The sequence below is a fragment of the Rhineura floridana genome, chromosome 1 (genome assembly GCF_030035675.1).
Source record: "Rhineura floridana isolate rRhiFlo1 chromosome 1, rRhiFlo1.hap2, whole genome shotgun sequence".
In the NCBI taxonomy this organism is placed as follows: Eukaryota; Metazoa; Chordata; class Lepidosauria; order Squamata; family Rhineuridae; genus Rhineura; species Rhineura floridana.
This window is the reverse complement of record NC_084480.1, coordinates 153,944,670-153,971,399: the sequence shown is the minus strand read 5'-3', so window position 1 is coordinate 153,971,399 and position 26,730 is coordinate 153,944,670. Positions and strand designations below refer to the sequence as shown.

The following is a 26,730-nucleotide window of genomic DNA, read 5'->3' as shown; positions in this document are numbered from 1 at the left end:
GGAACCGCCGGCTGGGCCAAGGAGATAATAAATGCCTCTTTGAGAGAGGGAGTGGTCCCTGACTGCCTAAAAGAGGCGATAGTGAGACCGCTCCTGAAGAAACCCTCCTTGGACCCAGATAACCTGAACAACTATAGACCTGTGGCGAATGTTCCGTTCTTGGGCAAGGTACTGGAACGGGTGGTTGCCGGCCAGCTCCAGGGGCTCTTGGATGACACTGATTATCTTGATCCATTTCAATCCGGTTTCAGGCCCGGTTTTGGCACCGAAACAGCCTTGGTCGCCCTGTATGATGACCTTTGTCGGGAGAGGGACAGGGGGTGTGTGACTCTGTTGATTCTCCTTGATCTCTCAGCTGCTTTTGATACCATCAACCATGGTATCCTTCTGGGAAGACTCACGGAGTTGGGAGTTGGGGGTACTGCTTGGCAGTGGCTCCGCTCCTACTTGGTGGGTCGTCACCAGAAGGTAGTGCTTGGGGAACATTGCTCGATACCCTGGACTCTCCATTGTGGAGTCCCGCAGGGATCGGTACTGTCCCCCATGCTTTTCAACATCTACATGAAGCCGCTGGGTGCGGTCATCAGGAGTTTTGGGGTGCGTTGTCATCAGTACGCTGATGACACGCAGCTCTATTTCTCCTTTTCATCCTCTTTGGGTGAGGCTGTTAACGTGCTAAACCGTTGCCTGGCCGCGATAATGGACTGGATGGGAGCTAACAGACTGAAGCTCAATCCAGACAAGACCGAGACGCTGTTGGTGAGTGCCTTCTCTGCTCAGATGGTGGATGTTTATCCTGTTCTTGATGGGGTTACACTCCCCTTGAAGGAACAGGTTCGTAGCTTGGGAGTTCTTTTCAATCCTTCCTTGTCACTGGAGGCCCAGGGGCCTCGGTGGCATGGAACGCTTTTTACCATCTTCAATTGGTAGCCCAGCTACGTCCCTATCTGGACAGTGACGACCTCGCCTCAGTTGTTCATGCTCTGGTAACTTCTAGATTGGACTACTGAAACGCGCTCTACGTTGGGCTGCCCTTGAAGACTGTTCGGAAACTACAACTAGTCCAGAATGCAGCGGCCAGATTGTTGACGCGGACCAGAAGGTCCGCTCATATAACACCCGTTCTGGCCCATCTGCACTGGCTTCCAATTTGTTTCTGGGCTAGATTCAAAGTGCTGGTTTTGACCTATAAAGCCCTACACGGCATGGGACCGCAATACCTGGTGGAACGCCTCTCCCAATATGAACCTACCCATACACTGCGCTCAACATCTAAGGCCCTCCTCCGAGTACCATCCCATCGAGAAGCTCGGAGGGTGGTGACTAGAGCTAGGGCCTTTTCAGTGGTGGCCCCCAAACTGTGGAACAGTTTCTGCGATGAGGTGCGCCTGGCGCCGACGCTACTATCTTTTCGGCGCCAGGTGAAAACCTTTTTATACTCCCAGGCATTTTAAAGTGTATTTTAACCGCATTTCTGTATTTTGGACGTTGTTTGGTTCTTTTGTTGTTTGTTTGTTTTGTTTCTTGATTTATTGTATTTATTGTATTTATATATTGTGCTGGTTTTTATCTTTTTGTACACCGCCCAGAGAGCCTCCGGGCTTAGGGCGGTATATAAATTAAATTAAATAAATAAAAATAAAAAAATAAAGAGGAATCTGACTCCTGGTCCCTGATACCATCATGTCCCCTATCCCACTTACAATACCCAAAATATCACATGCATTTGGGGTGGCAAGGAGGGCCAATTTGTTTTAAAAAAGAAAGTACAAACTATATACTAGAGGTGGGAAACCTCTAACCTGTAGGGCCAAACCTGGCCTGTAAGGCCTCACCATGTTTTGGGGACATCACGGCCACATGACATCAGCTGTGGGGCATGTAAGGGAGGGGCTTCAAAGGAGCTTAAAGCAGGCTCCTAGTTGTTCCTTTGCTGGAGCAAGGCACCATCCTCATTAAAGGGGGGGAAACTGCACTGCTCTTTGAAGCCTCCCCAAGCGGCTCCTTCCCACCTCCAACATTGGGGATGGAAAGGAGAATCATGTGGAGAGCTTTGTGAGCATCCCCACATTTAACCTTTCCACCCGATATTTGGAAGTGTGGGAAGGTTTCCACAACGTGGATCTGGCAAAGTCTCTCATGCTGTGTTTCCTAAGCTTGGGAACCTTGCACAAGGGATATTGATAGATGAACAACCCACCTGTCAATCATGTGATGACATAATGACATCATGTGATTCACAGGTGGGTTGCTCCACCACCTATCAAATATAAAGATCCCCCACCCATGCTCTATACTTATCATAACACTCACAAATATCATTCTATACACAAGACAGATGCAAAATTTCTATCTTTCAATAATTCCAACTTCCATAAAATACCCAAAGACAGCTCATTTAAACCTTGGTACTACAAGCAGGTTCAGTTTTCTCTGTTGATGAAAACCTGTTTCTTCACAACTTATACAAATGCATTCTAACAGCATACGACTCACAGCCAGGTATTTTTAGAATCCGGTAATGCCACTCATGAGGCAAGGTACATAGTTTCTTTTCAAAATAAAAACTATGTTATGAACAAAACAAGTGGAAAACATGATTGTGTCTTGACAGTTGTCTTTTCTCTTTCCACTCCTGCCTGCAACACTCCTCCTTTATTTGTCAATCCACAATTCCATATTCTCCTTTAAGTTTCTTCTCAATACTACTTATTTCAGTATCATTTCTGATCATGTCAAGTTTCACTTTGCCTATTTCTCTACTGCCAACTGACCATCCCTTAACCCTTCCCTAAATTCCTTTCCTTATCTTGTTTAGTTAAGGCAGGCATAGGGAGAATGCAGGCTGAGCCCAGCCCATCAGGCCTCTTCATCTGACCTCTGGCACTTGTGTCTCAAGCCCTGAGGAGATATTTCCTCAGCTTGGAACCACAGGGCCTAGAAGCAGCTAAAGGTTTTAGAGGTACGCAGGGCCAGCTCCAGGCATGCCGGGGCCCTTGGGCACCAGCCTGCCCCGGGCCCCTCCACTCCTCTTCCGTGATCCGCAGCAGGAGCCATGGATCGCAGGACAGGAGCTTCCGAGCCGCCCACCATCCCCCTGCTTCATCTATCTTTCTCTGCTGTTTTTTGTGGCTGTGCACACTGCATGTGCAGGGTTGCCTTCAATCAAGATGGCAGCCGAGGTTTTCATAAGGGGCTAAAGCCTCTGCCGCCATCTTGGTTGATGGCACGCACACATGCACATTGCTGCCATCAACCAAGATGGTGGCAGAGGCTTCAGCCCCTTACGGAAACCTTGGCTGCCATCTTGATTGATGGCAACCCTGTGCGCACTGCAAAAAACAGCAGAGAGAAAGGTAGGTGAAGCGGGGGGATGGTGGGCGGCTCAGAAGCTCCTCCTGTCCTGTGGTCCATGGCTCCTGCCGCAGATAGTGGAAGGGGAGCCCTGTAGCTCCAGGGGCGCTCGGGCCAGTGCCCCATCTGGCCGCCCTTTAGAACCGGCCATGGAGGTAGGCACTGGGACTTTAACTGGGCAAATGCAATATTCAGGGGGTGGTGCCACTTGCCAACGAATACCTAGCTCAGGCTATAAAGATCTGTCAGTTGTTCCAGACTGAAATGGCTTGTATAGTTGGCCACAGCTTTAAGATCACTAACTGTGATCATGGAATCCAAACCTAGGCCCCTCTCCAATGTGCTGGTCCTGCCTTAGCTGTCTGCCTGGGACAACTAACCTCTCCTTTGCTTGGGCTATATGACCTACCTGTGATGGTAGGCATCCCTATGGATCAAGCCCTTTTCTACTGCTGTCTGTGGCTCTACACCTCAGCAGGGCCCATCTACCCTTCCCAACACCTGCTCATTTTCCCAGACTTGCTCAGCACAAATCCTTCGGTTGCAAATGAAGAGCTAGCTCCTTTCTTGGCCTCTTCTTCTCTATCCCCTCGGAAAATGGTAGGCTTTAGTTTAGCTCAAACATAACTAACTTCAGCTGTTTTGTCAAGGGCATGTGTCCTGCTTTACAGAGGACAGTCCTCTATTTGAAGGCATCCTCTATTTTGAAGCACTGTCTAGTCCAAATCCAGTTGAAAGGTAAGAGCAATGGTCTCGAAGTTGCTCATCAACAGAGAAAGCTGGACAATAGATTAAGCAGTCACACACAGGTGGGTCACAGTCCTATCCATTATGGTGATGTGTTGTGTTTCTATTTGAATATTAATTATTTCTAAATTTGCATCTATACATATATATTTGCATCTGCAAATTTTATGAAAATTTATTTATTTATTTATTACATTTATATGCTGCCCCACAGCCGAAGCTCTCTGGGCAGTTTACAGCAATTAAAAACAATAAAAAATATACAAATTTTAAAATTTAATTTAAGATTATCTTGATCCATTTCAATCCGGTTTCAGGCCCGGTTTTGGCACCGAAACAGCCTTGGTCGCCCTGTATGATGACCTTTGTCGGGAGAGGGACAGGGGGAGTGTGACTCTGTTGATTCTCCTTGATCTCTCAGCTGCTTTTGATACCATCGACCATGGTATCCTTCTGGGAAGACTCACGGAGTTGGGAGTTGGGGGTACTGCTTGGCAGTGGCTCCGCTCCTACTTGGTGGGTCGCCACCAGAAGGTAGTGCTTGGGGAACACTGCTCGATGCCCTGGACTCTCCATTGTGGAGTCCCGCAGGGATCGGTACTGTCCCCCATGCTTTTCAACATCTACATGAAGCCGCTGGGTGCGGTCATCAGGAGTTTTGGGGTGCGTTGCCATCAGTACGCTGATGACACGCAGCTCTGTTTCTCCTTTTCATCCTCTTCAGGTGAGGCTGTTAACGTGCTAAACCGCTGCCTGGCCGCGATAATGGACTGGATGGGAGCTAACAGACTGAAGCTCAATCCAGACAAGACCGAGATGCTGTTGGTGAGTGCCTTGTCTGCCCAGATGGTGGATGTTCACCCTGTTCTTGATGGGGTTACACTCCCCTTGAAGGAACAGGCTCGTAGCTTGGGAGTTCTTTTTGATCCTTCCTTGTCACTGGAGGCCCAGGTGGCCTCGGTGGCACGGAATGCTTTCTACCATCCTCGCCTGGTAGCCCAGCTACGTCCCTATCTGGACAGTGACGACCTCGCCTCAGTTGTTCATGCTGTGGTAACTTCTAGACTGGACTACTGCAATGCGCTCTACGTTGGGCTGCCCTTGAAGACTGTTCGGAAACTACAACTAGTCCAGAATGCAGCGGCCAGATTGCTGACGCGGACCAGTAGGTCCGCTCATATAACACCTGTTCTGGCCCGTCTGCACTGACTTCCTGTTTGTTTCTGGGCTAGATTCAAAGTGCTGGTTTTGACCTATAAAGCCCTACACGGCATGGGACCGCAATACCTGGTGGACCGCCTCTCCCAATATGACCCTACCCGGACACTGCGCTCAACATCTAAGGCCCTCCTCCGAGTGCCATCCCATCGAGAAGCTCGGAGGGTGGTGACTAGAACCAGGGCCTTTTCTGTGGTGGCCCCCGAACTGTGGAACAGCCTCCCCGATGAGGTGCGCCTGGCGCCAACGCTACTGTCCTTCCGGCGCCAGGTGAAAACCTTTTTATACTCCCAGGCATTTTAAAGTGTGTTTTAATGGTATTTTCATCATTATTTGTATTTTTGGATGTTGTTTGGCTCTTTTATTGTTTGCTTGTTTTGTTTTCTTGATTTATTGTATTTATTGTATTTATATATTGCTTGTTTTTTATCTTTTTGTACACCGCCCAGAGAGCCTTCGGGCCTAGGGCGGTATATAAATTAAATTAAATAATAATAAATAAATAATAAAACACAAAAAACAATTTAAAAACACATGCTAAAATGCCTGGGAGAAGAGGAAAGTCTTGACCTGGCACGGAAAAGACAACAGTGTTGGCGCCAGGCGCACCTCATCAAAAACATCATTCCATAACTTGGGGGACACCACTGAGAAGGCCCTCTCCCTTGTTGCCATCCTCCGAGCTTCCCTCGGAGTAGGCACCTGGAGGAGGGCCTTAAATGTTGAGCGTAGTGTACGGGTGGGTTCATGTCGGGAGAAGCAGTCCATCAGGTATTGCGGTCCTAAGCTGAAAATCTGTGTCCTCTGTTTTTGGTAAGGCTCATGGCCACCCTATGCTCAGTTGTGGCCTGAGACATATTTAAAAACAAAACAAGATAAAGTTTCTGCAAGGAAGGAAAGAAATTCAGGAGTGAATTTCTGTAGAAGAAAATATTTATCGGTCATTGGCCTGAGGAAAACAGATTTCTGCTGGAATCTTGTGATCCTGTGAGGATTCTACCAAATAATAGGTCTGAATGAATAAAACGTTCCCAAAATCACACATCAGATCATGTTACTGACTAAGCCTGAGGCCTACACTGTTGTGAGGGCCTCTTTACTCCTATTCCCTGTAGCCAAAATAACTTAGAAAAAGGGAGCAGCAAGTAAGGCTGGTGGCACAGAATAAGCCTGAACTTCAGAGGGTTCTGGGTCTGATTTGAACATGGCTTTGAAGACTCAAACTTCTGAAATTTGGGTTTTGAACCCTTTCTGTTTAGAGATTTGGTGCCATCACTAGTTACATGTGCAATCGTTGCTAGGGTAATGTGCATCTGGAACTCCGGGAGGTGGGGGGTGGAGGCAGTGGCAGGGAGGAGGACTGAAGCAGAAAAGTGTCAGTGAGAGAAAGGGGTCAAGCACTACCTCCTCCACCATTCTCTGCTCCAAATCACCTGATTCCTGCAATGCTTTTCTTGAGGAATGCTTTTGCGTGGGATGATTCAATTCCCCTTATTTTCAAAGTTAGCAAGTGCGAGACAGTCCATTAAACTACAGTAGAGGTCTTTTTGCAAGCAAGCAAGCAAACAACAAATCAGTATTTCAGAAATATTTGGAGCTCTGCTGTCATTATAAGAATCACACATGCATTTTATAAGAATACGCAGTACAATCTGTTATCAAGCAATACCAGTGGCTTATCATCTAATACAGTACTGAGAGCCCTGATGGACAGATTCTCAAACTGGGATCTTTTCTAGGCCTGCTGCCCAAGGCCTTTTAAACAATGTCCTGTTTAATTTGGAATGGTTTTATGCATTTTAAAATTGTAATGATTTATCTGTTTGTATAATTGTATTTTCTATTGCTTTAACCTGCCCTGGGACTTTATGGTGAAGAACGGGTAAGAAATCTTATAAATAAAAACTAGAAATGCCAGAAATCAAACCTGAAGCCTTGCACAGGTGACGGATGTGTTCTAACTACTAAGGGCAGGTTCTGACCACAATGTGGATATACACCTCCCCACTCCCCTTGCAGGAAGAAGAACTTCAGGGAGACGGAGGCAATTTACGTTGGGAAAACAGTTTGGATAGACCCTATCGGTCCTTCTTCCTGCTGCTTTTAATAAAAGAAAAGGTAGCCTGGCCCTAAGCCACAGCTCAACATGCTGTAAAGTACAGGATCATGGAATGCAAAACCAAAAACTTATCAAACAGCCTTACCTGTTCTGCTGTCCATGGGTCCAAAATCCAAAGAGTATTTAACCACATGGTAGTTGTTCCATACGTAGAGAAGGTTGTCCCTTGGATTATAATCCACAGCAGCAATATATTGGTATGAGTTCGGAAAAGGAACATCCACTACACTTTCCTTGCTTTGTTCAGTGTTGTAAATATAGTCTATTTTATTTCCCGTTGCTTCATTATCATCATCTTCATACACAGATTTCACCACATATAAAATGCCACACACCATGAATGCATTGGAAGCCGACCTCTTGTCATAAGATGTATCCCATGTCCCTTCAATCCTTAAGGTGTAAGGGTTCAGCTGACTAATTACTATTTTGCCGTTGTTTTGCTCAGTTGCATAGATCACCCAAAGACCATTCTCATCCACAGCCAAGTCTATATCAGACTTGCCTCCCCATCTGTAAGGAGATGTGTCATGGTAGTTGGCATTAGCAATGATGGCTTCCCCACTTTTTATTCTTGTCCGTAGATCAAATTTGACAATGTTCCTGGTTCGTTCTTTGTTGAAAAATAAAGCCCCATCATACACTACAAACCCAGTGCCATCTACCCTGTGTGGCAACTTGTAAGTTGTAGTTGGTCTTCCAGCAATGAAATCATCCTTGGAAGAGTACTCTGTCAGAGTGTCAGTTCTGTATGGGGTCCATGGCATGTAGTAAATTTTGTCAGAAGCCTGCAATGGATCCTTACACCAGGCTCCCGACTGGTGATCAGATTCAAATAAATGTTCACTCTGATACACTCCTTTTAGTAGTCCAGGGCAAAGAAAAACTGAAGGGAGGGAAAAAAGTTAAAAACAAATCAAGTTACTAAACTTGGTGGCCTTCTTTAACATGCACTTAGAAGTTTATAACTCAAGAACAAAGGGAGATCTCAAAAGAAATTCAGGCTTACCTAAAATTTGAAATGAATGTGAGAGTGGCATTTTACACTAAAAAGAGGATAAGGGAAATGCACAGGAATTGTTCTCCATTCCTCTTGTTTAAAAAGTCTCTTGGCAAATGTTCCACCTTTGAATTTACATACTTAACAGATATTATTGCAGAGCAAAGGAAAGTGCCTTAGCAACTAAAAAAACTAAAAATATACAAGAGTGAAACAAACCTATTACAGTTCAGTGGGCTTTAAATAATAAAAAAAGGTTTGGGGGCAGGTACATAAACAGAGAATGCAGCCACAGGAGAAAAGAAAGAACTGTTAATGAATAAGCCCAAAGGAAGAGAAAAAACAAACAAGAATAGTAGTAAGGAAAAGGAAGAGCTCAGTAGAGGAACGCTAGGATCAAGACTTGAATCAAGAGGAAATGTCCTCTGACGTACAGGAGAATTAAAGCATTAAGCAAATAAAGATCGACCAGCTAAAATAATCCACTCCACAGACTTCAGAATTATTTTTTTACACCTCCCCCACGTAGTTTTAGACACCAAACTGCCAATTCTCAGTTACTTTAAATGAGTAAAAACAAAAACTGCTGATTTCGATATAGAAAAAAAATATTTGGTATTACAAAATATTAATTTTTCACTGAACTGTTTTGCCTAGGCCTATTCCTTAAGGCATGAAAATAGATGCATTACATACAGCTCCCCAGCCTCATTCAGTATTTAAGAGTCAAACTGGAGATGATATTAAATGTATCTTTGCACTTGAAGTGCAGGTTTTCAAAGATCCAAATACCATTAGCTGAGGGAGCTAATAATTAACAGGATCACAACAAGCATGGACAGGGGAAATTAACCCTTTCTTCCCCTGCTTAATTTCTAACGGGAATTGCAGTCTACGACTTGTTAACTGATTAAATGCACAATTTTATACAGATAGAATAACTTCTTTTCATTTATTTATTATTTATTCATTTATTGCGTTTATGTATCGCCCCATAGCCGAAGCTCTCTGGGCCTGCAATTTCCATTACAAATGACTTAATACCTGCGATTTTCAGCAACAACACTAATCCAAAAAGTGGTGTGCGTATGTGCGCCCATGAACATGTTTCATTTCTAGCTATTGATCCAAAATTAAAGGTAACCTAAGGCCTATCTATTGCAATGCCATCCCTGTGAAGGATCTCTTTCTTGCACAGAGCTAAACTGGAAGTCCTAAACTATTGATTGGGTCCTGGAAAACGCCATAATTCATATTGTTGGCTACTTCCCACAGAAATCAGAAAGAGATTTCCCAGTAGGAAGGAGATTCACCAGGATACAACTACAGGGGCATACATCAATTTAGCAACATATTTCCACCAGCATGATGCTAGTGCAGAATTAAATGTCTTCACTTTTCTCTGTTGTGCTGGAAACCAAAAATATCTTGGTAATGATGGTGTGAAATTGTACATTGCAATTTTACAGTAGTCCTATGCAGATATTCAATCTGACAACTGAATGCATGAAAAGCATTCTTGTTGACCCCACCTTTGATCTCCATGGGCTGTTTTTACCAAGGGCAATCTGTACGCTCAAATGCACAAAGGCATATTCATATACCGCACAGAAATTGAGGGTTTGGATCACCTCCACACTTCTCTGTGCACAATGGATGTTGCAATGCATGCCGCTGGGCATGATCTTGATTCTTTTCTCATTTGCTCATGTGTAACCTTGATCGAACATTTACCTAGGACAGGTGCACAAATAATTTAGCTTTCAAATCTCTGGACAGAAGCCTTCTTTACATTTGAACATGTACAACACTTTTACTTTTAAACATTTGACAAATACTAAATTACTTTATATTACAGAAGGGAATAAACCTTCTGAGAATTTCTAAATTACTCCTGGTGCTTTAGTAATGCTGAAATCAAGAAGCATACAAGTACAACAGCAAAGATAAGAGCTGTACTCTTCCAAATTATTTATAAAATAATCTTTTAGGGGAAAAAAAGGATGATGCCAGTAAACATTTCTAGGAAAGAAGTGACATATTAGGTGAAACTGCTGAATAGAAAAAAAAGCTAAATTCTAACCCATAGATTAAAATGGTGAAATTAATGATGAAAGAGTTTCAACGAAAGCATTACCCTGTTAAATATTTTCTCCCATAATGTCTTAGAATGGGTATGCGTATATATAAAAACATGTGAAAGGTATTTCATTACCTTTTTGTTCCACTTCTATTGTAGAGAAAGAAGAAAGGCAAGAAAGGAGAAAAAGAGAACAGATTAATGGTACTGTATTGACCAGACACTTTTGCTCTTGCACTGAACTATTACCCTTCATTTCATTTATTGCTACATTTTGTGATTATTATGTATTCATTGTCATATGATGCCTTTCAATAAATACAAATTCAACTCTTATAAAGGTTGATTACAATCTAAAAAAAACACACCATGCAGCATTGTATCCATGACCCATTAAAGTCAGTGCAAGGTTTGCATTGATTTTGTTAGACTAAGGATTAGGATCCCAATGAACACAGGAATGTCTGAAAATTCTTGATTATATAGCCTCCTCAGAATCGCCCAGTCACCAGTGAATCAATACTCTCAAATAATTATATTTTCCAGATAAGACGTTGACACAGATTGAAACACCCTACAACAGTGAAATCATTTTTTAAAACAGAAATATCTTGTAATAAATGTATATAACAGCAGTTATTCCCAACAGATCAGTGTTCACTAATAGGCAAAAAACATTGCGGTTTAAGAACGTACCTATAGCCCACAGATATTTCTATCAAACTTTAAAAAGTAGGGAAATAGGGCAGCTATAGTGAATGCACCAGGGGAGCAGGAGATCTGACCTCTCTGAGATATTGGACTGCCCTACAAATTTGTAAAAATGCAAACACAATTTGGTGAAATTGACCACAGGGGATGGGGAGGGAAGGAGGAGGGAAGGGAGGAAAGGCAGAGAGGAGTACTGGGATGGGAGCAGGCAGGAGGGGGAGGGGAGGACAGGTTTGATCATTTGCATGTTTATTGAGTTCAGTGTGATTTACTCCCGTGCAATTTATGATAGGTAAAACTGATGGGGGGGGAGGAAGGGAGGGCTGAAATGGGCAGGGGAGGAGGAAGGGAGAGGAGAGGAGGAGCAGGAGGGGAAAAGCAGATGTGATCATTTGCATGCTTATTGAGTTCAATGGGATTTACTCCTATGCAATCATGGTTAGGCTAGGAAAAACTGACCATGGGGGAGGAGGAAAGGGAAGGAGCATATTGGAGGGAGACAAAGGAAAGGGGAGAGCAGGTTTGATCATTTGCATGCTTATAGAGTTCAATGGTATTTACTTCCATGCAATCATGCTTAAGATAGGTAAAACTGACCAGGGGGAGGAGGAAGGGGAAGGAGGGAATTGGAAGGGGATGGGGGAAGGAGGGAGGGGGAAGGAGTGGATTGGAAGGGGATGGGGAGAGAGGGGCAAAGGAAGGGGGAGGGAAGGGGCAAGATGGAGGGGATAGGAGGGAGGAGAAGGGAGGGTGGGTTTGATAATTTGTTGTCCAGTTCAGAGTGAGAACCACCAGTTGGAGACGAGGGTGCAATCAATTCTTGTTTTATTAAAGTAATGGATATATCAAAGGCTGTGCGCCTCATAGAAACCCCTATGCTAACTCACTACAATCCCTAACTGCACTCTAGACATGCTCTGCAACTTGTGAGGAAAGTTGACTCAGCGCCCACTTCCGGGCGCGGTAGCCTCAAATAGAAGAGGTCTTGGGGCGTAACCTCTCACTCCATCGCACACATGCCCCCTTCTGCCTTGTCTGCTTCTCCCGACGTTGTGAGCGCGGTGAGGGGGGGGGCGAGCCTCCAAGGGCTCATCGGAAAGCACAGGTTCCTGATCGGCAGGTGGGAGAGCGGAAGGCAGGGAAGCATTGGGCATTTCTAAGATACTGCTTGGTGAAGGAGGAGTGTCTGCTCTCTCAGGAGCATCCCCCAACAGTCCCGTGGGAGTGCTGGGGGGCTGAGCGCTGTCCCATGGAGGGGCAGGACCAGCCATGGGAACTGGTGGGGCAGGCGACTCGCTCTCTTCCCCAAGGTTGGGGTTAGATTCAACAACAGCTGGATTGTCCATGCTCCCTAACGGCTGAGGCTTCTGAAACTCATGCCTTCCCCCTCCTTCTTCGGGAAGGAGGCTGGGTCCGTCACCCCTGGGCTCAACATTTGTATACTTTTTGAGTACAATGGGATTTATTTCTGTGCAATCATGTTTGAAAATGGAAATGGACTGCCTTCAAGTCGACTGGACTTATGGTGACCCTATGAATCGGGTTTTCATGGTAAATGGTATTCAGAGATGGTTTTACCATTGCCTTTCTCTGAGGCTGAGAGGCAGTGACTGGCCCAAGATCACCCAGTCCGCTTCATGGCTGTGCGGGGATTCGAACCCTGGTCTCCCAGGTCGCAGTCCAACACTGACCTGCGGGAGGGGAGGGGGAGGAGATTGCGTAGGTGGGCACTGGGCAGAAGGGAAGCCCATTTCCTTTCCAAAAGGAAAACATTGTGAACAGTATCATTGCTTTTCAGTGTTTCCTCGACCTTTTTATTCTACAGCAAGCACATGTAGCCTCCCATCCAAATTTAAACCAAAGCTGTCCCTGATATCCACAACGGGTCTTTATTTCACTTTGGACAGTCATGGCTTCTCTCAAAGAATCCTGGGAAGTGTAGTTAGTGAAGGGTGCTGAGAGTTGCTAGGAGACACCCTGTTCCACTCACAGACCTTCAGAGTGGCTGACTGTTAAACCACTCTGGCCACTGCAGCTCTGTCAGTGGAATAGGAGTCTCCTCTCAGCACCCTTCACAAACTACACTTCCCAGGATTCTTTGAGGGAATGCATGACTGTCTCACTGAAATCAAAGTCTGGTGTGGGTGTGGCCCCCTGATTAGGCAAGCCCACCAGCTGTGAGTCTGGCATTTAGAACACTGACAGTTGGTTCTTACTGAGCATGCCTGACATTATAATTGGGTTCAAGCCAAAATTTCTTAAATTAATTAAAAATCCGCCAGGCATTTTTTAAACTTTTAAACTGCAGAAGATGAAGGTCAGAGTATGGGGCAGGGTCATTTACAGGTACTCTGTGAACATGGCTGATTTTTTTTAATGAATTTCAACAGATTATGAGAACTCTTGACAGAAAAAAGTCCAAAAGGGCTCTGGGTTTCCCCCCACTCTTTTTAGACTTTGAACTCTCTATTCTCTCTGACTGTTTTGTGTATCGCCATGAAAATTGAGAGTGTTGTTAAGCAAGTGTTTCTGAGTTCAGGACTATAAGTTTTGTAAGGTTTTGTTTTGAAATGAGCTTATGGGAAGCATCAGAATAGCATGGGGGTATTTTCAATTTAACATTGCGGAATATGAAAAATCCACGCTGGCTATAGTATACAGCCAATATGCTATCTCCTAACCAAAAAAGTCTTAATCTCACAAGCTAATAAATTAATTAATTAGTTAATTAAATTCACATAAATTAGCATATGATTAAACAATAGTTCTGAAGAAAAGGAATAGTTTTTATCTTTTTGTATTTGAATTAAACAATTATTTCACTTCTTACCCGGACCCATTTCCTGCTCTCTGTGATGCAATTGGGAATTTGTCAAGGTTTTGAAATACAGATTTGGAATAACTCAAGAACTGATTCTGAAAAGGTGAAAGAGTCCAGAGTAAAGGCTAATAAAAATCACTTATGGCAGTGTGAAAGATTTTGACCTTTTGGGGACTATTACCTTGCTGATATCAAAAGGCTTTTCAGGAAATGTCCAGAGAAGCATATTTCCCATCTCTATTCCGTGTCTTTTCTGCCTCCAGTACTTGCTGGCCGAAGGGCTGCTCTGTTCCCATTCATGTTTTACACAACACGGGGAGCTAGGCAGGTTCTGTTTGAACTCATGACTACTATGAACAACCTACTTCTGCATTTTGCTTAGCATGGCTTTGAGCATTACATAACTGCAAAAGGAGAGGAAGCATGAGTGATACATGCTTCCTCTTTCACTTTTTTTTAAAATGCAGCATCTGAAGTGGGAACCATACCCTCCAACACTGTACAGATGAAAAGGGAGACACTATTGTCAAGAGCAAGCATCTGTGGTTGGCATCACTGGTAAGCTGATGCACCCCAGTACTTTCCCACTATGAAGACATTGTTTTACAAACACAGTGAAGTGAGAATCCATACAGAATTGGCTCACGCAACTGGTTTAATGTGCAAATGTTCTACCCTCATGCTGCAATTTCTCATGGACTGAGGCCAAGCTGCCCCAACAGAGAGCAAAGGGGAGAGGGAACTCTTCAAGGTGTGGGTCTTGCTCCAGTAGGTCTGGAAGTAAACTCCCTCTCTTCATTCAGCACTCTGTTTTTTCTTTCATCCCACACTAGCCAAGAGAAGAAGCTTTCCATTCTAATTGTCATAAATTGGAACTCACAGGTTCTGCAATTTGTTTAGGAATTTGGGACATGATCTCCTCTGTGACGAACGTGCTTTTGATACATGTCAGATGACTACCTTCCTGCAAGAAATGTAGGCAGTCAGAGTCGAGATCCCTACGGATGCATGCGATTTTATTTTGGAAGTGCCCCGCAAACTCGTTGCAGCGGGCTTCAGATGACTCTGTGGTGTCCTGAGGGCCAGAGTGTAAAAGCCCTCGTACTATCTTAAAAAGCGGCATAAAGATGATCTAATAGTGGCAGCAAAATAACACTTTTTGCTGCCCTTACCGCTTCTATATACAAATTAGTGGAGGCACTTACCAAAGCATAATTGCATCCGTCAGGAGTTCGCCTCCATCTGCACTCAAGCCTCCTCCTCTCTTGTTTCATCACTCTCAGCTCCGGGGTATACCATGGCTATTTAAACAGGGAGACATTCCATGTTCCTATTGTGTGCGTCGTACAACTCTGGACTCTCCTTTCACATCAGTGCGCATCAGCCTCTGGGCTTCCTTTCAGCTTTGACCCAGAGGTGTCATTAATCACAACGCTACTTGTACTTGTCCTTTGTTCATCCCCAGTAGCTCGGTGAGTGCTTTCTGACCTGGGGGTCTCATCTTCCAGCACTATCTCGTGTTGCATTTTGGATACTCTGTTCATAGGGTTTTTATGTTAAGAGGTATTCAGAGATGGTTTACCATTGCCTTCCTCTGAGTTTGGAAACCTGAAAGTTCCTGCAGTTTTCTTTTTCTGTTGTGATACTGGCATGCTGAGGTATATCAGGTTAAACTTCTTAAAATTATTTTCAAATTCCACTACACCCTGGAAGTCCAGAAACTCCTTTTTCAGTTCAGGTAGGGCCTGCCTTTAGTAGGGCATCATCCACAAATAAAATGATAATGTGGTGTACTCCTTGCATCATTACCTTTTTTTACCTTCTAGATCACATGTAGGGCCGGTTCTAAAGGGCAGCCAGGTGGGGCACTGGCCCGAGGGCCCCTGGAGCTACATAGGCCCCTGAGGGGCCCCTCCATTCCCCTTCTATGATCTGTGGCAGGAGCAGTGGATCTCAGGGCAGGAGGAGCTTCTGAGCTGCCCGCCATCCCCCCGCTTCACCTACCTTTCTCTCTGCTGTTTTTTGCAGTGCGCGCAGGGTTGCCATCAATCAAGATGGTGGCCGAGGTTTCCATAAGGGGCTGAAGCCTCTGCCGCCATCTTGGTTGATGGCAGCAATGAACACATGTGCGTGCCATCAACCAAGATGGCAGCAGAGGCTTCAGCTCCTTATGGAAATCTCAGCCGCCATCTTGATTGATGGCAACTCTGTGTACGCAGTGCGCACAGCCGCAAAGAACAGTGGAGAATGGTAGGTGAAGCGGGGGGATAGTGGGGGGATGGTGGGCGGCTCGGAAGCTCCTGTCCTGCGATCTGTGGCTCCTGCTGCAGATCGTGGAAGGGGAGCGGAGGGGCCCAGGGCAGGCTGGTGCCCAAGGGCTCCGGCATGCCTGGAGCCAGCCCTGATCACATGGTCTGAGCTCATTCAGTACCACAAATAGCAGTGGTAACATTGGGCAGTCCTGCCTGGTGTCTCTTCCCAGGGGGGTCGGCATTTGTGTGGATCAGTGCAACAGATTAGAATATACCTGAATCTTATATTTAGGAATTTCCCCTCCAAATTTCAGTTTAGCAAAAAGGATCCTCATAACAAGCCACTACACCCTATGAAACATCTTAAGAGCATGCAGGAACAGAAGTAGGACCGGCTGCTTGCTTTTATTGCTAAAATGTATCACATTCAGGACCCTGCAGCCAGCTGATGTTTGGGGATAAACCCAGTTTGGTCCAGGGAAATATACTTGTAAATAAGTGGATTTAGCCTATACATTGTTATAGCAGAGAGGAGCTTGGTATCCTGTTTTAGCAAAGAAATAGATTTATACTGTTTGGCTTGTGAGGTACCACAAATCTTGGAATATTTCACTTGCCTCCACTTTATTTTGGAGCTCTCAATAATTCCAGAGTGCCTGGAAGACTGTATTCTTGACCCTTTACGTCGCAAATGAAACAGTGATTTCAAGTGAGTACAATGTTGCAGTCTCAAGCCAAGAGAGTTATATGCTTCTTCGTCATCCTCCACCCTTCACTAGCAGGTCCCAGGGCAGGTTACAATAATTTAAAATTATTTATTTATAATTATTTACGGGATCCTGCTGGGAGGAAGGGCGGGATATAAATCAAACAATAAATAAATAAAATTCAGTATTTAAATAGTTAAAACAAATTACAGTCACAGGAATAGGGTGGATCCTGAAAACACATATCTCGGGTGTCAAAGGTAAAGAGATTTTCCCTTCAGCATTTACCGAAAACTATATAGTGAAGATGCCAGACGCACTCTGGGGATCTTTCACAGTGGGAATTCCACTGCGTTAGGAATATCATCACCGTGAATATTATATCCAGTTTCAACAAGTCTGCAAACCATAATCAGAAAGGCTTGCACATCCCCCTCCTTTCCTCTTGTTCTTGCAGATATCTGATACAAAAGTTATACTGACAATTCCGATACTCCTAGTCTTCCAGCTCTACCAAGAGGTCTCTAGTAGCTGCAACCAGTCTTTACTGCTTTGATTGGTGTTCAAACGCCAATTTATTGCTCTAGTGACTGTTTTTGCTGATACATCAACAAGTGCTGCCCCCAGTGCTGTCAAATTATATAGAAGCTTTGACTAGAGGCCACAATATCCCCCAGCATTGGCAGAAAGCTAGTCAATTTTTGCATCCTTCAAAGTCTTCAACCTTCAAAGGTGTCTCAACCTTTCTTTACGATAGGTTCATTGCTGTTGCTAGGAGCTCTGAACTGTCAAGCTGGCTATCAGCCAGAAGGTTTAATTTGGGGACTTTTGTACTACACCTGTATCTTCCTTGCTGCATTACCTTTCCCATTTCTTGGACAGAGTGAATTCAGCTGACCATAAATTGGCTTGAGAAGTTCTGTCTAGAGAGGATGCTGAGAACCCCAGAGAGCACCCTTACTTCAAGGTCTGCCTGGTGAGTCCCTACTTCCCATGAAAGAGAGAGAACTTTCTCATCAGTAGGTTCTGTTGTCAGCCCCAGCTAAATTAATAAACAAACTCTGGTTCACCAGTGTTCTTCGTGATCAGACTCCTTTCCGAATACTCCTGGTGCCAATCACCTTCTCTTCTTCCTCTTGGTTGCTCCTATAGCCTTACATTATCCCTTTTCTCTTTCTCTCTTTTACCTTGTCTTTGATTTGTCTGTGTCCTGTCTCAGTGTAATGCTCCAAGCCAGAATGCCCTGATGCTCCCAATGGCCACTGTTCATCTAGCTGCTGTGCTTCCCAGGGCACCTCCCCACTTCATTGTCGCTACAGTATTCTATTTCTGGTCCACCCATGTTTACATCTGGCAGGTGCAAGAAGGGTGCTGCAGTGACCACCTACGGCCACCTCTGCCTGTGTCCCATCCACACACTTCCTGCAGAGGAACTTTTGAATTACACTGCCATCTTCTCCAACAACAATCCACAGCCTCCAATTAAATACATTTTGATTAATTACCATTTATTTTATAGTCATGATAGCATGTCCTTTGGTTTCCCTGACTTTGAAAAACATGGAATTTGACAATGTATTCACTGCTCTATACACATTTTATTTACACATAGAAGTTTGAAATATGACACCTCTTATAACTGTGCCTTGTTGTGGATTTTTTGAGGGGACTCCTTTGTGAGGATAAGTTTACTTCTAAAGATTGTCTGTCAATAGGCACATAACATGAAATCATTATTTATAATACTTACTAGGAATGGCTGGCTAACTATTTGAGCACATAATCCAAATATGCCTTCCAGAGTTACTCTGAGGATAAAATGGAATTGCCCCATGTATGCTATCTTTAGCTCCTTGAAGAAAGGGGAGGATAAAATGTAATAAATCAGATAACATAAGTAGTGCCCCTTCCTAAGATCTTTACTGGCTTTGGTGCTATTTAATTTATTTGTGCATGAATGACTTGCATTAATTTTAATGCTAGGCGTCAGTATAAAATGGCTCTTTTCTGCTTCCTTCGCTTGTATTAATATCATTCACAAATGACACGTCCCAAAACTTAAAATGCATCTTAAGGGTCATTTTGGACTTTCCCCCTTAGGGGAAAATTAGAATGCAGCCATATGTTACAGCTTTGCTTTTCCTGCTGTGTTGTAATTCACCACCCGTCAAGTTCTTCAGTCCATAAGAGGGCAGAAGCAAATCAAAAGCATGACTGTGGTATCTTGTAAGGGTGTCTCTAGAGCCCATTTTCCTTCCTATGATTAATACAGCTCTTATTTAATCTCCACAAGCAAAACATTTGATCATTCAGGGAACACAGATTGCCTCCACAGCTACCAGAACCAAATGAAGGCAAATATCATTCAAATGTATTTATGATCCTCATTACCTGAAATCTATTGGTAGCTCTGCAGAGCAGAGTCTCCTGAACCAATCTCATGGAGCACAATCCTATGCTTGTTTACCCAAAAGCAAATCCCGTTGTTTAATGAGGCTTACTCCCAAGCAAGCCCTGAAAGGACTTCAGCCTTAATGGTTTAAAAACAAGTAATGACTGTTAATACAACATGCCTTGCATTCTGGCAATCATTTGAAATTAAATTTAAATTACTTTTTAAAAATGTGTTTTTAAATTTGTATATTTGTTTTTAATGTTTTTAATCGTTGTAAACCGCCCAGAGAGCTTCGGCTATGGGGCGGTATACAAATGCAATGAATGAATGAAATAATAAATAATAATAATAATTTAATTTGTGGGTCGCCTATCTGGCCAATGGCCACTCTAGGCGACGTACAATTTAACAACAATACATTACATCATAATAAAATACATCATAAAATACAATATAACAATAAAACAATAAAACAGTTCCAGTACAGAGTAGTAGGCTATTCGTCGTAAAAATTTAACCCTCCCCGTAAGTCCCAAAGGCCTGTCTGAAGAGCCAGGTCTTCAAAGCTTGGCGGAATACATTCAGGGAAGGGGCATGTCGAAGGTCATACGGGAGGGAGTTCCAGAGAGTGGGGGCCGCCACTGAAAATGCCCTCTCTCTTGTCCCCGCCAACCTAGATGTTTTAGTTGGCGGGATTGAGAGAAGGTCCTGTGTGGCTGATCTTGTTGGGCGGCATGGTTGGTGGCGCTGGAGGCGCTCCATCAGATAAACTGGGCTGAGACCGTATAGGGATTTAAAGGTTAATACCAACACCTTGAATTGGGCCCGGAAAATAACTGGAAGCCAGTGTAGGTCGAACAACACTGGGGTGATGTGTTCCCGGCGGCGACAGTTTGTAAGTAGTCGAGCCGCAGCATTTTGTATAAGTTGTAATTTCCGGACCGTTTTCAAGGGTAACCCCACGTAGAGCGCATTACAGTAATCCAACCGAGAGGTGACCAGGGCATGTACCACCAGTGGGAGCTGATGAGCAGGAAGGTAGGGCTGCAGTCTACGAATGAGGTATAATTGATACCAAGCTGCCCGGCTCACTGCCGAAATCTGAGCCTCCATGGACAGCTTGGAATCAAGAACAACCCCAAGGCTGCGGACCTGGTCCTTCAGGGGCAATTTCACCCCGTCAAACACCAGGTCAACATCTCCCAGCCTTCCCTTGTCTCCCACGAGTAGCACCTCAGTCTTATCAGGATTCAACTTCAGCCTGTTCCTTCCCATCCATCCACTCACGGATTCCAGGCACTTGGACATGGTCTCCACAGCAGACTCTGGTGAAGATTTAAACGAGAGATAGAGCTGAGTGTCATCTGCATATTGGTGACACTGCAGCCCAAATCTCCTGATGATTGTCCCCAGCGGCTTCATATAGATATTAAATAGCATGGGAGAGAGGATAGAGCCCTGTGGCACACCACAATTGAGAGGCCAAGGGTCTGAAACCTCCTCCCCCAATGCTACCTGTTGATGCCTGTCGGAAAGAAAGGAATGGAACCACCGTAGTACAGTGCCTCCTATTCCCGATTCCTCCAGGCAATGTAAAAGGATACTGTGGTCGACAGTATCAAAAGCCGCTGAGAGATCGAGGAGGACAAGAAAGGTGAATTCTCCCCTATCTAATGCCCTCCTCATATCATCAACCAGAGTGACCAATGCTGTTTCAGTTCCATGTCCAGTCCTGAAACCCGATTGGTATGGATCCAAATAATCCGTTTCATCCAAGTGTGTCGACAACTGATTAGCCACCACTCGCTCAATGATCTTGCCCAGGAATGGTAGATTCGAAATTGGGCGAAAGTTATTCAAAACTTGGGGATCCAAGGAGGACTTCTTTAAGATGGGCTTTACAATTGCCTCCTTGAGTGCTAATGGCATTATACCCTCCTCCAAGGATGCATTGACCACCGCCTTAATCCCCTCGCCCAATTTCTCTTTGCAGCTCACAAGGAGCCACGATGGGCAAGGATCAGTTAGACAGGTGGTAGGCTTCACAGTCGAGAGCACCTTGTCCACATCCTCAGAAGGAAGAGGTCAAAACCGATCCCATTTGACCGGATTGCAACTGGCCAACTCTGTTTCATTTACTGTGTCCATGGCGTACGGAATTGAGCTCCGTAAATGTTCGATTTTGTCGGCAAAGTGCTTTGCTAATTTGTCACAGGAGGCCTTAGACTGTTCCAAGGGTTCCTGAGCAACTGGACCGACCAGGCTTCGGACCACTTGGAACAACCTCCTGGGACAGCACTCTGCGGACGCAATAGAGGCAGCAAAGAACCTCTTCTTTTCTGCCTTTATTGCCACTTGGTAGGCAGTTACTGCTGCTCTAACCTGTGTCCAGACATCTTCGGACCGGGATTTCCGCCACCGGCGTTCTAGTCGTCTCACCTCCTGTCTCAGATTTCACAACCGTGGAGTATACCAAGGTGCTAACTGAGTTCTGTTCAGGGGGAGAGGACGTTTCGGCGCCACGCAGTCCAGAGCCCTGGTGATCCCCTCATTCCACTCCATCACCAGGGTATCAACCGTGCGGCCTTCAGCAGGTTCCAATTCCCCAAGCGCAGTCAGGAATCCTTCTAGATCCATTAGGCGTCTGGGGCGGACCATTCTAATAGGTCCTTTTCCCCTACGGAGGGTGTGTGGTATCGAGAAGTCTATATTTACCAGATAGTGGTCTGACCATGACACAGGGGTGGAAGAAGCCACCCCCAACTTCAGAACACTTCCCTCCCCTCCCAGGACAAATATAAGGTCGAGAGCATGACCGGCTACATGGGTGGGCCCAATATTACTAAGGTGCAGTTCCCAGGAAGCCATGGTTTCCAGGAAATCCCGAGGGGCTCCTACGAGAGTGGCCTCAGCATGTACATTGAAGTCCCCGAGAATTAACAGCTCTGGGGACAACGCACGTACAGCCGAGACCATCTCTAGCACCTCGGCCAGGGAGTCTGCCGTGCAGCGGGGTGGGCGGTACACAAGCAGGATCCCCAAACTGCCCTTCGGGCCCAACCTCCAGTACATGCAGTCAACAAACTTAGTCCTATGAAGAGGAGGTCTGGTAAAAACTAGAGACTCCCGATAGATGACTGCCACACCCCCTCCCCGCCTTCCCACCCTCGGTTGTTGTGCATAACGGAAACCCGGCAGACACATGGCCTCAAGAATGGGAGCTGAGGCCTCATCCAGCCAGGTCTCCGTAATACATGCCAGGTCTGCTTGCCCATCCAAGATTATATCATGGATATGCGATGTTTTTTGTACTACAGACCTGGCATTACAGAACAACAATCGAAGGTCGGTAGGAATCCTGCATCCCCCAGTTGTCGTCTGGTTCTGAACAGACCCGGAACATGGGATGGGTATTACACATCTATCCCGTGTTCCCCTCATCTGGCATGGACTGCCAACAGTACCATTCCAGCGTCTGCCGCCCACTCTTTCTATAGTTTGGCCCCTCACCCTCCCTGTCACATCCCCCCCTGACTTGCACATGCCCCTGTCCCTGTTCGCCAATCAGACAGGCCACCCACCCTAAAACAATAATGAGCCGGAGACCCGCCTCTAACACTCTGATACTGCTAAATTAAATTTAAATTAAAATTAAAAATCATTACAATTCCCCCACAACCACACATCCACACATCCATAGATCCCCACAGTCAAAATCAGCCCAAAATCAACACAAGTAGTCCTAGTCTTGGCAGTGGTGGCAATAATAAAGATGACAATCTTCCTTCGGTTGCTGGGCCGCACCCAGAGCCTGGCTGCCCTCCGTGGCGCTCCCACCGCCGCCGGGCCGATGTCCTCCACGGCTCTTCTACGCTGCCACCCCGACCGTTCTCCTGGCGCCTCACACCGAGTCCAGGGCCCGGCTGTTTTCTGCGGCGCTCTCACCACCGCCAGGCCGTTACTCTCTACAGCCCTCCACACCACAGGCAGGGGGAGCAGGCTAGGCGCTCTCCCACCACCACCTGGCTGATGTTCTGGCCGTCCGTCACACTGCTCCCTCACTGCCACCAAAACCAGACCCTAAGGTAGGGGGGATGGCCATAAAGGGGGGTGGGCTTCTCAGCTCAACACTACCCCCCAGTCAGTGCCTCTGAGCCTCAGAGGAAGGCAATGGTAAACCCCCTCTGAATACCGCTTACCATGAAAACCCTATTCATAGGCCCGCCATAAGTTGGAATCGACTTGAAGGCAGTCCATAGTTATACCATACTACTGACAGAAGTATCCTGAGTATTCCTATAAGGCAGAGTCCCTATTTTCTGACACTTGTCTCTGGTAAATCACTGTCCCTATTTAAAGAAATTGTCTAAAAATTAATCACTGTAAGGGGAGAGGGTGCTTCTTGACTTTAGTGCTCATTGACATAAAAACCCCAGTGGGCTGCTTGTGTTCCAAACAGGGCTGTGGAGTCGGTCCGCCAAACATTTGACTCCCACTCCAACTCCTCTATTTTTCTACTGTCCGACTCTGACTCCACCCAAAATTGCTTCCAACTCCACAGCCCTGGAAAGGGCTGTAAATGTCTTTTTAAATTGGAAGCTCTCATAGGAGCATTTTTATCGCTGCCTGAATATGTGCTGATCTTGGCATCACAGCATTTGTCTTCATCTGGGTCCTGTGTCATACACTGACACACAAAATGTTTTCCATCCTGAGTTATGGTGAAATGCTCAACTACAGCTGACTTCATGGGAAGCTCTTTGACATTTTGAATTTATATTTAAAAAAAATTGTCAATCAAAATTTATTTTGAAGACGGAATCGGAATTGGTACTTTTCTACTGACTCCGACTCCACCAAAAATTGCTTCCGACTCCGACTCCACGACCCTGGGTCCAACCCTCCCCTGTAATTGTGCATCCAAACAGTAAATATTGCCACATGTTTTTTGAATTGCTGTAATTCTGTACTAATTACAACCAGATCCAATTGGAGATTAAACACTTCCATGTCTGTCTGTCTGTTTGTTTGTTTGAAGGAAACTGTCTTGACCAGCTTTCTGACATACCTCCCTTCAGAGACCAGTGTAGGACAGATTTCTGCAGTGGAAAGGCCTATAGATTACGGGGGGGGGGGAGCCTTCACTAACAGGTAAGGGGGAGGGTTCAGAGTCAGACAATATTCCTAGGTGGTAAAATAGATGTGTTATAGGCACACAAAATGCCACTCTCAGGTAGATTTGAAGCTTTTTGACGTTATCCAAAGCTGGGTAATCAATGGCTCTTTGTCAACATAGAGAATAGAAAAGTGGGGTAATGCAGGATTCTTATCTTGGATGTGGTGTTGTTCAACATCTTATAAACAACTTGGATGAAGGAGTTGAGGGGACGCTCATCAGATGATAGTAAGCAGGGTGGGTTAGCTAAGACCAGGGCTGGCACCAGCCCACCACAGGCCCCTGCTTCCCCCCCGTGTGTGTGTGAGTGCACCTGCATGCGAGCACACATGCACTTAAATATTTATTTATTTGAAATATTTCTATCCCGCCCTTCTACCCTACAATAGGGCACTCAGGGCGGCTACAATAAAATCGCACACATATATAATAATATACACAACAAAATACACAATAAAACATTAAAAATTACAGTAAATTAAAATGTATAAATACTATTAAAATACGTAAAATGCATTATGCATACACATACAAACATAAAACATGTATATATATGCATACACATGTAAGAAGGTGAGAATAAAAGAACTTAAAAGATAAAAAACTTAAAACAAATATGCTTGGTTGTGTCACACATCAGCAGGCATGCCTGCTATCACCCATGAGAGGTGAAACAACTGGGCACATTTAAGTGCCCGCCAGCTACGTGCGTATGCGGGAGTGATGTTTGCTGGGACAGCGGAGCTCCTGCTCCACAATCCGTGCCACTGTGGGGTTGCATTCTGTAACCCAATGCTGGTGGGGATGATGGAGCAGGAACTCTTGAGAACAAAGGTTCCCAAACTGTGGTCCATAAGCTTCATTCAGATGGTCAGTGGTGTGTTTGTGGATTTGCGGCTGAAGATAGCAGATGGGACATCTATCACAGTAAATATTCGTATTGCTTTTTAATTGGGTTTGTATTGCTTCTTTATATTTATTATACTGTATTTTAATGTTTCGCTGTCTGAATTCTGTGGAATTCACATTTCAACACACTAAAATACAATATTATAAAAAGAACCAATAAAATACAATTAAAAACCACACAGCGCCTAGCACAGCGCATTACAATTGCTACACCAGGAAGAAAAAATATTAAATGGTCCACCAAGACCTTCAGCAATTTTCAAGCAGTCCATGGGGAAAAAAAGTTTGGGAACCACTGCCTCAGAAGATGGAAGTAGGACCCAAGATGATCTTGACAAGATGGAGAACTGGGCCAAAACTAACAGAATGAAGTTCAACATATGGTCATATTCCTTTGGTTGGTTCCATGATCAACTTTTTCTAGGGCACCATCATTTAGAGCATATAGAAACTGTACCTCTTAGCTAGGGTTGCCAGGTCAGAAGTATCCCAAAACCTGAAATTTCAGGGACTGATGCATTAAGCATCAGTCACAGCTGATTGGAGCGTACAATTAAAAAAAATCATCTGATTGGAAATTAAGATCTTAGCTAAAAGATGGAGCCTGGGTAGGGACTAGTTAATCTAGCCTACTTTCTTTAGACAAGAAGGGTTTAAGTGCCTTCAGGCCAGGTCACTCACCAGAAGGCCATTGTAGGAAGAAAAGAGCCTAGTGTTGTGGAGATGTCAGATGGGAGCATTCGGGAGTAAAGATGGATGCCCTTGAAGGCTGCAATTCTAAACACACTTACTAAGGGACTAAGCCCCATAGAACTTAACAGGACTTACTTCTGAGTAGATATAGTTTGGACTGTGCTGTTGGTAAAGCTTGACTAGGGATCCTCTGCAGACATCCATATTCAACCAGAGTTGGAAACCGCCTGCCTGGAATGCCCTACCCTTATCTTTTAACATGGCTGCTCCAAACTTCTTTACAGATTTGACCCTTCACTTCAGAAAGAGGTCTGAGTTAAGAAGATTATCTACCCTTTCTGTCTACCCTGTAAGCTACTATAAACTCACTTTGATAACCAACCCAATTCCAGTGAGTAATAATTGACAGAGAGAAAACACACATGGTTTGGTCTACCTTCACAGGCAGCAGGTTGGGAACAACAATTGCAGCCTCACTTCCAAATATATGAATTCTCTTTTGCCACTATTGGGCAAGAAACAAACTGCCATGCAACCAACAAGGTGCA

At 44.9% G+C, this 26,730-nt stretch overlaps 1 protein-coding gene across 12 annotated transcripts in view; it reads right to left on the bottom strand.

Annotated features, from left to right (window-relative positions):
* The window catches only part of ADGRL3 (adhesion G protein-coupled receptor L3), an 852,526-nt gene that overhangs the window by 384,093 nt on the left and 441,703 nt on the right, over nt 1-26,730 (bottom strand). For 10 of the 12 annotated variants that reach the window (XM_061637965.1, XM_061637973.1, XM_061637927.1 and 7 more), the window contains one exon: nt 7,524-8,324. The exons of 1 other annotated variant lie outside the window; for it this stretch is intronic. In XM_061637965.1, coding sequence (XP_061493949.1) covers nt 7,524-8,324 — 801 coding nt within the window. Of the gene's footprint in view, nt 1-7,523; nt 8,325-8,447; nt 9,159-26,730 lie in introns of those variants that run through there. One more of the 12 variants, XM_061637958.1, reaches the window with a different exon arrangement.